Source organism: Mycteria americana, chromosome 5 (genome assembly GCF_035582795.1).
Source record: "Mycteria americana isolate JAX WOST 10 ecotype Jacksonville Zoo and Gardens chromosome 5, USCA_MyAme_1.0, whole genome shotgun sequence".
Classification (NCBI taxonomy): domain Eukaryota; kingdom Metazoa; phylum Chordata; class Aves; order Ciconiiformes; family Ciconiidae; genus Mycteria; species Mycteria americana.
This window is the reverse complement of record NC_134369.1, coordinates 47,746,524-47,757,751: the sequence shown is the minus strand read 5'-3', so window position 1 is coordinate 47,757,751 and position 11,228 is coordinate 47,746,524. Positions and strand designations below refer to the sequence as shown.

Genomic DNA, 11,228 nt, shown 5'->3' with positions numbered 1-11,228 from the left:
GGCTGCCATGTCCTCTCTCCTGGTGTGAGATGGCTCTTTTCAGAGAAGCTGTGACTTGCACCTCTCAAAGGCTGGCTCCACACCCTGATTTTTAAGTCGGTGGGGCTGGCCAACCTTCCCTTGCCCTTCAGCCCTGAGCGGGGGGAGTGCTCCTTCTTCCTCTGTGGGAGCTGCAGGCAGCTCCTGAATCTGTGGAATGTGTCCCATCTGCAGCGCGTTAGGGGTCTGCTCACAGTGGAGGAAGAAGCACATGTGGGTTGTGAACCCTTCTGAAGAGGAAGAAAAGGGGCTAATTAATCTAAGGGATAGTGCCAGGAGCCACATCTGGGCGCCAACTGGCCCTGGAAGCATGGCTCCCAGGTGCTACCCGCCCCCCCCCCCCCCCCCCCCCCCGAGGGGGTCGTGCAGAGCTGGTGTGGACCCGACGGGTAGGGGAATGAGGGCGTGAGGGGTCCTGGCACAGAGGGACCCCCATCAGCACAGTCCTGAAGAGCCCCTTCTCCCTGTCCTTTGAGAGGGCTCAAGGAGATGTGACTCTCGCTCATCTCTCCAGGCCACAGCCCACCTTGACCCCTCTGCCTCTGGCCCCACAGCTTCGATCCTCAGCTGCCCAAGCACTCCTCCCCTTCTGCCATAGCAATGGCAGACGAGAATGGCCATGCTGTCAGCACAGTCCACCCTTGCTCCTCTCCTCTGCAGGGTCTGATGAGCCCCTTACTTTCTGTGCTGGCTCCCAGGTCTGCCTCATTCACCTCGGTGCCCTGGCCCTGGAAAGCGTGGACTTGGAGAGCTGCTGCGGCTGTATCTGCCCTCGGCCTCTCCTCTGGTGCCATCTCTGCTGCCTAGAAGCTCGTGCGGTGTATTAAGGGGAAGTGAAGGCACCAAAGAGCACTTTGAGCTGCCCACCTGCAGCTCGCCCCCTCAGAAGAGCCCTGCACTCCCTGCTGCCAGAAGCTGGGCCATCGAGTCCTGCTCACCGGCTTGCTGCCCTATCCTCTCTCCACTGCTGATCTCTCTTCCTGGGTGCGGGTTTGATCTCAGGGGCGAGCAGCCCGACCGTCTGAACTCTGCCTGCGCGAGTTCCTGAAGAATGAAGTACTTCACGTTTGCCAGCTGAGCCCCCGCTGAGTGGCATGCTGATGCCCAACCTGCACTACAACTCCCCTGCGCTTCCCCATTTTCAATGGGTTCGTTTTCAGGGATGGCTGAATATGAAACGAGGCATAGGGCTGCCCCCCCTTCTCCCTCCTCCTACTCTTCCCTCAGTCTTCCTCAGTGCATATAAAGCAGTCATTTCAAGTCATCCCTCGACCTCCAGGTGCCCACGCAGAGAAGATGGGGGGAGGGATGGACATCTACTCTAAGCTGGTGGGATATGTCTCCTGGAAGCTCTCTCTTAGCTGAAAGAGCTGGAGCTTTTAGGTGGGTCCTTTTCTAGTCTGGACCTATACAAGTAAGAGTATAACGCCCTGAGTCGGGTTTGAGGGGATGCGAGAGCTCTGTAGCCAGGGTGGGATGGCAAATAAGGCTCTTCCCCTTGCCATGCCTTTCTCCTGGGAGCCCATGCCCGAGCACCCGCGCATCACCCACCTGCACCGGGGATGCAGTCGCTCCCCTCCCCAGGCGCCTGTGTCCCCTGTGCTGGGCAGCCCCGGGGCGGTGGGGTCGGGTCTCGCTGCCTTCGGCCGGCCCCTGCTCTGCCACAGCGCTTAGAGGGATCAGACGGCACCGCAGGTCCCTGCAACAGCGAACGAGAGCGTTTGCACGTGTGAGGCTGGAAGGAGCTCGATGTCCAGCTCCGGGGCAGGGGGGTCAGTGTAAACACAGAATGAAGCTGATTTGAGAAGGGATGCCAGCTCCCTGGACCAGGCTCCACCACAGCCAGGGGTGGCTGCGAGAGTTACTGGAGGGCCGTCGATGGCCTCGTTGGCTTTGCACATCTCATTCCCCGGCCCTGATGGGGAGGCACAGGCTCCGGCAGCCCCGCCACCATCAGGGCCCCAAGTGTGGGCTCCTGCGGAGCTGCGGTCCCCCGAGGATGCTGCAAGTCTCCTTTCCTGGGGTGACCCAGTGCTTCTGGGGAGGAGGAATCCACTTGCACCCTGACTGAGCCTGCTCTGGGGTTGCCTGCTCTAGCTTCAAGCACTGCCCAGGCTCTCAGTTGCTTTGTTTATGGCTTTGTTTATGGCGTTGATAATTTTCTCGTGTCAGGTTAGGCACAAGCATTCTTTCCACTGCTGCATAAGAAAGTAATTAGGTGAGGATGGAAAGGACATTCTTCTTCCTCAGAACAAAGAAACGAGCCACGGCTGTTATCGGGCACTGCTTACGGCATCCAAGGCCACACAAGCTCCTGCCCAAGTGGTGGCTCTGCCCTAGCAGGGCGGGTGGCCGAGCTGACGGTGTCCCAGGAAGTGCCAAAGCACCCACCGGTATTTTCTCTGACACCACTGCCCTGTAAGCCAGCTGCCAGTGCCAAGGTCAAAGCCTGAACCCACCGAGCCCCATTGCTCCCATCACACTTGCTCACCTGCCAAGTTACCTCCCCTCTCCCCCGCTTGCAGGGCCCCGGCCAGAGGGGATGCGCTGGGGTCCTGTTCTGCTCTAGGCCCAGTGCGCTTTTGGGGGGATTCATTCCCTGTGCTCCTGTTCCTTTCCTGGCTCCTCTGCGCCCCAGAGGGCAGGCAGCAGTGCTCCCATCCCAGGGAGGGGACATCTGTGGTCTGAGAGGGCCTAAAAAGCAAGGGGCAGTGGGAAGAAGGGAGCTGGAGCCACTGGTTTCAAATGGGAGAGGTGTTAGGAATGCAACTGCTGGAGGCCGGACAGGAGGCACTGGGGGAGCTGGGCCCCTCTGCCATGAAGCTTTTGGGAAGCAGACAGCTTGGTGAGGGCCAGGGGAGGCAGCATGTGCAGCGGGAGAGGCTGGAAGGAGAAGACTGTCAGTGGGATGGGGTCCTTAAGGAGCTGGGGGAGCGGTGGGCATGGGAGGAGAGCCTGTGCTCTATGTGGCAGCCACCCCACACATCAAAAGGGACAAAAGAGATTAGATAAATTCACAGGCTGATATGACAATTCGCCTTTTAAACCCAGCGGCCGAGCTGCAGCACCTGGCTGAAGGAGCCCCTACCCCACGGGCTGCTGGAAGGCGTGAGGGTACACCCAAAGGATCGCTGTGTGCACACGCAGAGTATCTCGTGTCCTCTCGCAGGCGTCCAGCCGCTGCGCTCAGGGTCGGGATGCTGAGTGGGGTACACCTTTCATCGGCATGATGAATCCGGGTTGGTAAGTGTTACCGGCCACAGCACTCACTGCAGCCGGTGAGCATCTCCTTCCCGTAAGCACCTGCGGTGCCCTCCTCTGCCTCCTTGTGCACAGAGATGCAGTGAGAGGTCTTTAGCCACCACCAAGTTCACAGCCACCGCTGTGGGCCAGAATGAGCCCACCAAAATATACCGTGTTGCTGGGCTGGGAGTGAGCCTGCACTCCTCTGGGAGGATTCGGTCCCTGCCTGAGATGGCCAAGGGCAGCAGAGAGCAGCAGAGATGTGGCAGAGGACAAGGCCAAGATGATGCGTGTGGCTGAAAGTGGATTTCTGCCCCCCCTTCTCCCTCCTCCTACTCTTCCCTCAGTCTTCCTCAGTGCATATAAAGCAGTCATTTCAAGTCATCCCTCGACCTCCAGGTGCCCACGCAGAGAAGACGGGGGGAGGGATGGACATCTACTCTAAGCTGGTGGGATATGTCTCCTGGAAGCTCTCTCTTAGCTGAAAGAGCTGGAGCTTTTAGGTGGGTCCTTTTCTAGTCTGGACCTATACAAGTAAGATATAACTTGTAACATATAACGCCCTGAGTCGGGTTTGAGGGGATGCGAGAGCTCTGTAGCCAGGGTGGGATGGCAAATAAGGCTCTTCCCATTGCCATGCCTTTCTCCTGGGAGACGCGATCGAGAGCAGCAAGCGGTCTGATGCTGCCGATGCAGCTCCACAAGTCCCCAGCTGCTGGGGGGCGGCGGTGTATTCCTCCGGCACCAGCGTCTCCTGCTCCGCGCACCCCACACCCGAGCTGCTCCACCTTCCCCGGGCGCTTCCCGCTGCGGCGGGGGCCGCGGCTCGGTGCGGCGGGCGGCAGGGAGGGCTCGGGGGCTGCGCGCCGGCTGGCGGGCAGGCGGCGGACGGGTCTCCCCGGCCAGGCAGGGGTTAAGGCTTCTCTGTTGTAGTTTGTTTCCCTTTGCCAAAGTGGGTGTTGCTGGAATGTCTCCTCTCCTAAGGAGGGGGGCCGAGCCGTGTCCTCTGGAGAGGGGGGATGTCAGCATCAAAAAGACACAAAAGGGGGAGGTTTCCAAAAATAAAACCCTCCATCCCCTCCAGGCGCTGCCAGTGCCAGAGGCAGGCGCGAAGGTGCTCGGAGCTGCCTGCGGAGCGCGGGAGCTCGCCGGCAGCCCGGCGAGCGGGGCCGGCCGCCTTCCTCCTCCTCTTCCTCCTCCAGCGGGGGCCGCTCGGCAGCCCGCGCCCCTGCTGTCTGCGCCCCCGGCCCTGGTGGGCGGCAGGTCCCGGCGGAGCCCCGGAGCGGCATGGGGCGGTGAGCGGAGGGCGGAGAGCCGGCGGTCCCCGCTGCCCCGCGCCCTCCGGAGGATGCCGGCCGGGCGCTGAGCGCTCCGCGCCGCCCGTCTGCCCCCGCCGCCGGCGGGCACCATGCGGGGCGCCGCCGCCAGCCTCCTCCCGCTCACCTTTGCCGTCCTCCTGGGCTTCGCCGGCTGCCGGCCGGACGCCGCGGCCAGGCTGGAGCCGGGGAGCGGGGGGGCGGCGCGGCCGCGGGGCCGGGGGGCTGCCCTGGGGGCGGCGGGCACGGCGCACAGCCTGTCCCCGGCGCCCGGACCCCCCCCGCCGGCACGGCCCCTCCCCGCCGCCCTCCACGTGGACCGCGGCTCCGCGGCTGCCGCGGCGAGCCCGAGCGGCGGCGACGGCCGGAGGCAGCGTCCCGACCGCGGGCTGCCCGCGCCCCGGGGCCAGGCGGGCGATGCCGGGCTCGGGCTCGGGCTCGGGCTCGGTCCCGGCCCGGGACAGAGGAGCAGGCTGGACCCCTCCCGCCAGCGGCAGGGCAGCGGGCTGAAAGCCCGGGTCGTGCCCCGGGCGAAGGAGCCAAGCGGCAGAGGGAGGATGGCGGGGTAAGTGCTGCGGCCGGGGGTGGGGACCGTGCCGGGGGTGCGCAGCGTGAGCCCCGGTGGTCTCGGCGCCGGGGAGCCGCCGGCGGAGGGGCCGGCTCCCGTCCTACGCCCCGCGCCGCATCCCGGTGCATCCCCCCTTCCGCCCCCGCGGGCGCTCCGGGCGCTGCCCCGTCCCCTGCGGGACGCCCCGCCGCCGGTGCCCGGGGCAGCCGCGGGGCCGATGTGCGGGGGGGGCCGGGGCCGTGCCGCCCCTCGGCTGCCTCTGGCACCGGGCCCGGGCCGCGCCGCGCAGCCGGAGCCCGCTCGGTGCCCGCTCTCGTGCCGCGCGCCTGTCCCGCACGTGCGGCGGGCGATCGCGCTGCTCTCGCCCACGCGAGCCGCCGCGTGCGTGTGTACCCGCGCGCGCGCACGTGTGTGAGCGTGAGGCGGGCGGGACGCCGTGCCGCCGGCGGCGCGGGGCCGGGGGGCCGGGGGGCCGGGGGCCGGGCTGGCTGCGGTGCCCGGCTGCGGGGACGGCGGGCAGCTGCGCGGCGCGGCGCGGCGGGTGTTAGCCCGCTGCCCTGCGGGGCTGCCTGCGGCCGTCCCAGAACGCGTGCGGGGCGGGGGGGCTGCCGGGCAGCGCGGCCACGGTACGTGGGTGGCGGGAAGGGCTGGAGGGGCTCGCTGGGCTCTGGCTGCCGCCGCTCTTGCTGCAGGTACCTGGGCTCTCGGCTCCTTCCTCCCGTAGCGGGCCCCTTGTAAGCACTCCGCGCGGCAGCTTCCCGTGGCTGCGGCGGGCTCGGCCGGGGGAGGCTTCCTACGAGTTGCCTGGCAGGGCCGCTTCCAGCTCCGGCCTCTGGCTGCAGCCCTGTGGAGGTGGAGGGGAGATCATATGGCAAGGCCAGCTGCTCCGCTGCGAGCGGAGCCTGCGAGCGAGCGGGACGCCTGGCGCAGCGCTGACGTTCCCTTCGGCCCCGGGCCCCCTTCTCTGCAGCTCCCTCTCTGCTGCCCCGTGGGCGATGCCCCTCGTGATGAGCCCCTCTACCAGCTGGGAAGGGCTGCCGAAGCTGTCGCGCAGGCAGCTTCACCGACCCATGTGGCAGCGCCTGCCCGCTCCCCGTGCCGGGGGGACACAGAGGGCAGGCTCTGGGCTTACTGCCCTCTGACATGGACAGAAACTTTTTCTGCTAACATCAGGTGGGGAGCTTCACTAGAATACAAACGGCAGCTTAATCCCTGAGGTTTCTCTCTCCCCTACGTGCCTCCCTGCAAAACTTAAGAGGCAGACTTGTCCCCTCTGTGTAGTTTCCTACAACAAGTCCGCAGAAGCAGTAAACCCAAACTTGTTCTTCTTTCCATTATGTTTGATACGCAAAGTATTTATCACTAGCGGCTAGTCAATGGCAGGTAGGCCTTGAGAAGATTTTGGCTTACCCAGTCCATTAGCCTTGGTTTGTCAGCCGCCCAGAGGGAGAGACTTGGGAAGATCCTGCTCAGTCAGGTTGGGTCTTTTTTGGGCTCGAGAGGATTTTATCCTTTCTGCAGTCAGAGTGCTGTCAGCATTGCTTTGGGATCATGTGGCAGTTCAATTGGATTTGAGTCATCTGAGATGCAGCCCGTTTCTTTTCAATGACTACCCTGAATAGTCTCCACCAGGTTTTCAGGCTGCAGCTGCCTCCGGTGACAACAGCCGGCCCGCACCGCTATCAGGAGCGGGTGGGCAGCTGCAAGGTTCACGCTGTGTTCAGAAGAGTGCTGCACCTCTTTGCAAGTAGCTTGCTTTCATCCCTTAATCAAGGATGTAAACGGGGATGGTTGGTCCAGCACTTAGGCTCAGTTGACCTGTTATCAGCTAGATTTGGCTTCCTGGGGTATCGGAGAGTGCCGTTGCCTCCAAGCTTAGAGGAAGGAAGAGCCGTGCCTTGGTGCTGTGTTCCCCGTGCAGGCTGTGCTGCGCTCTCTGCCTCCCCTCTGCTGTGGAAGATGAGGTCTGTGGATATGGGGCTTGCTCTGATTCCCAAGAACTTGAACTCTGGAACGTGCATATAATGGCTTGTTGTCAGCAGCTTTCCATCTCTTCTGGAGTCCAAATCGGCACTTTTTAAACTCCTCTATAGCCTACTGTCTTCAGAGCTTATGAGAAAGCCTAGCTGAAATAATTGTCCATGAGTAACCACATGGCATTACTCCTCATGGAAAGCTAGCTGCTGCTGCCTCCAGCCATTTGGTGAGACTCCGTCCTTCCACCTCATCCATCTTCTTACGTCCCTTGCTGCACCGGACACGTTTCCATCCAGGAAACTCAGGGCCCCTAAAAAACTTCATTTCATGATGTTTCATTTTTTTGCCAGGTGGGATATTTTCTGTTCTTCTATTTACACTGAACTCCTACTACTCTCTAGTACGACAACCTTCATTTTCCCTTACTCAGGTAGCTTTGCAGGCTGCATTAAACCCCAGCGCTATTTATTTATACAGTTACTTTGGCTTAAAATCTCAGCTCCTGCGTGGGTTGCCTTTCCTGATTCCCCAGTTGGAATTCTTTGCTGGTACCTCCAGGGGCCTTGCATAGTCCTGTGGTTGAAAAACCCGTTTATTAGCACTATATCCTTTTCTGGATAATTATTTTCTCTCTTTGTTTGATAGCAGCATACCCAAAATTGAGCTTTTTTTCTTGGGGACCATCTGGATGTGTCTGCTACCCTGCTCACGTCTGACCTTGTTGCAGGTGGGACCTGCTCACACCCTTCCATGAGTGCATCCAGCCGCAAACCTTGCAAGAGCTGGGTTTTAGTGTTTTCTCCTCGTGGCTCATTGTGAGGTGACTTTCGACACCACAGCAAATATTGCAGAAAGTTACTGTCTCCTAACACTGAGCGAGGAAAACAATCCAGCCCCCAAAGCATCTCTCCTTTGCTCTGCTTAACCTGCCTGTTTCCCCAGCCCCCCGAGCTGGTTTGCACACCAGTCCCCGCTGCTGCAGATGAGCTATTTCCACCCAGTGCTGTGGAGCAGGTGACCTCCCCGTCCAGTGTGTTCAGTCTGGTGTTCATCGATGCAGCTTCCGGTCCGTGGAAAGATTTTCCTCCTGAGTGTCGTGGGGTAGGGAGCTCCCACGCCCTGACGCATGCCAGCTATGGCTGTACTCGTGTGCTGGATGCATCCCTAATTCGTGGCCCCTGTGGTGTGACCCCCCCTTGTTCCTCTGCCCCGTGCCTGGGTGGGTGGGTCCCAGTGATGATCCTCAGGTGATTAATCAGAGGAAGGTGGGTAACAGGGGAGTAGCCTGGGGAAGCCTCCACTTCTGGTACCTGCCTGGACAATTTTCAGGGGCACGTGAGGCTCCCCAGGTAACAGGCTGGGCGTCCCACACTCTCTCCCTCTGCCTCCCACTTTCTTTTTGTGCGTCCTGCACCCCAGTTCTTGTTTAGTTGCTGTTGTAGACACCGTCTGCGGCTATGTAGTCCTGCTTTACCCAGGCTTTGTTGGATATAGGTTCTCGCTGCAGTGTGTGTGTAGGACTGCTCAGGAGCGGAGGCAGTTAATGCTGATGTGGACTTGGCAGAGGATTTTCAGGGGCTCATCGATGCCAGCAGCCTTTTGCTAATGTTCTTCATTGGGTCTGACTGCAAATATTTCATATGCAGTTGGATGAAGTTCACTGTCCTGCAGTAGAAAGGCAGACCTGATGATCTAATGGTCCCCCTGGCCTTCTGCGAGGATGCTGTAAATGACCTGAATGGAGTCAGCATATCTGGCAGCATGGAGTGCTGCATGAAGTTGAAAGATGATGCATAGATTGCGGTCAAAATAAACGGTGAAAAAAATGGTTCTACTGAATGCTTCAGAAACAGTATGTGATCATTGCTGAGGCTGTGCACATGCTGAAACTATGTGAAGCCATGATCTTACTACTGTTTTCTTGTTTTCCTTCCCCCTAGTGCTTGTTACAGTTGCTTGGCCCTGGTTTCTTATAACACTGCAGGATCTTGCAGGCTTGTATCCTCCTGGGTATCACTTTGCACAGTGCGGGCCTGATCCTGATGGTGGCCTCTGGCTGCTGCAGCAAAGCAGGTGATGAAGGACTGGCTTGCTGCAGCTCCTTTGCCCAAGTTGCAGGTTGTGCTGGCGCATCCAGTCAGGGCCATGAACGGTACTTCTGGACGTGGGGAGGCTTCGTGGCACTGGCTTCCGCTCTGTGAGGGGTGTCAGGGAGATGCTTGTCCCAGAAAAGGAGCAGGCCAGTGAGTAGTACCTGGCACCTCCTGTGCACCAAGCTCTCACAACGTGCCGGGGACTATACCTGGGCATGGATGGTGCATGCTAGCTGCGGAGTGGGGAGAAAGCTTGGTTTGCAGTTGCTTACTGCTGCCTGCGCTGTTCGGAGACCTCAGGGCGTACCTGGCACTTGAGGCAGGGGCTATGTGGATCCAGTGCCTCACCCTGCATTTCGCCAGAAAGGGAAACCCGAAGGCCCACGTCTGCACTAGTGAGCTATGCCGTAGGGCTTTCTCTGGCACTGTGGCTATTCAGCTGTCTGAGCTATTCAACCCCCTTTCTCTCCAAAAAGGGGAAACTGGCTATTGGAAATCGTCTCTGTCTACTCCGTTCTGAGCTGGGCTGGGAACTATTTTGGAAGGTGCTAAATGGCCCATGAGCCCTGTATCAGTCCAGTGTTACAGGCAATCAAGTCCCAGCGCCTGGGAACGTCCCCAGCGATGTTTCATTTCCTAGGAAAGACGTGTGCTAGCTGTCCTGGCTCTTGGGAAGATAAATACGTTAACTAACCTGTTCCACTGGTAAGGAGACAGAGATAGGGAAGACAGACGGTTTGCCCAAGGCTTGTTTTGGCATCAGCGGCAGGGCTGGGAATAGGGCATCCCCATGCAGCATGACCTAGTGTGAGTGTTCAATGGGACTTCAGCTTGGGAGACCTGCGTGAGGACATGTCTTCTGTTCTGCTCTGATCTGGGGCTCTGTTGAGCTTCTTTCAACCTGGGAGAGCTGCTGACCCCTCCACGTGCCCACCCATCCTCTGGTCCCTCTGCACCCCAGGCTGCCCAGGATGAGGGTGAGAGTCCTGCTCCCCTCTCCTTGCTGCCGTCCTTCCAGTTTCAAGGGATGGGTAAGCACGAGTCAGCCTGGGTGCTCAGCCTTGTGCAGCAGCTGAGTGCTTCAAAGTTATGAGCATGGATTTATCTCACGTCGTTGTTAGGTCTGCCAGGGGCTTGGCACGTCATGGCACCCAGCAGGTCCCCTTGCTGGGCAGCTCTGCCTGCCGCCTTGGAAGCCCCTGTCCCCTCTGCGATGGGCGGTGATCAGGGGCTGCTCAGTTTGTACAGGTAGCTCCCCAGCAGCCACCCCCGGGACGGTGACACCAGGCCAATGGGGACCCTGCCACTTGTTTTGTTCTCCAGAAGCAGCGCTGGATGGAGAGGCCCAGGACTGGGCTGGACGTGCCCCGCAGGTGGCTCATGCCTGAGCTGCGTCTTCGCCCAAAGTGTTGGCAATGGCACGTGCAGCAGGGCAAATGCAGCTGGGGGCCACAGCTTTCTCGAGCACCATCCCTCCACACTGTAATTAAGGAGCATGTTGTGCTCCTTAAACCTCCTGGGATTCATTCTGAATTCTTTGTAAGGCAGTGAAAACCACACGGCGTTCAAGCCATGCAAATGTCAACTAAAGGCTTTAAGTAGAACCAGACGTGCTCAGGACTCGGTCCCATGCGGCAAAGCCCCCATAGCTATTTTCCCACTGCTGATGCCCTTGCTCACCTGACGCCCCATGCTATGTGAGGTCCTGCTCACTGGGTTTTCATTGGGAAATAGTTGTGGTCCTTCTCTGCCCTCCAGTACTACCTACATGTTGCTCCTCCCAAGTGCTCACTTCCAGTCTTGGAGGTCCTCCCCACCTCCATCTCTGCCCATCCTCTCATCCAGGAGGTTATGGAAGGAAGGGACATTCCCGTCGAGGTACTCCCTCTGCCCCTGCCTCCGAGGGCATCCTTGCCACGTTGCTCCCCTCTGCGCATGCTGGGCTGTCCTCCCTCGAGGAGCGTCGCCCAGGTGCTAGCATCTCCCTTCATC

At 60.2% G+C, this 11,228-nt stretch overlaps 1 protein-coding gene across 2 annotated transcripts in view; it reads left to right on the top strand.

Annotated features, from left to right (window-relative positions):
- Positions 1 to 4,371: 4,371 nt before the first annotated feature.
- Positions 4,372 to 11,228, top strand: part of LTBP2 (latent transforming growth factor beta binding protein 2) — a 75,907-nt gene continuing 69,050 nt past the window's right edge. For both annotated transcript variants that reach the window (XM_075503244.1, XM_075503242.1), the window contains exon 1: positions 4,372 to 5,163. In XM_075503244.1, coding sequence (XP_075359359.1) covers positions 4,691 to 5,163 — 473 coding nt within the window. In that variant the 5' untranslated portion in view covers positions 4,372 to 4,690. The remainder of the gene's footprint in view (positions 5,164 to 11,228) is intronic.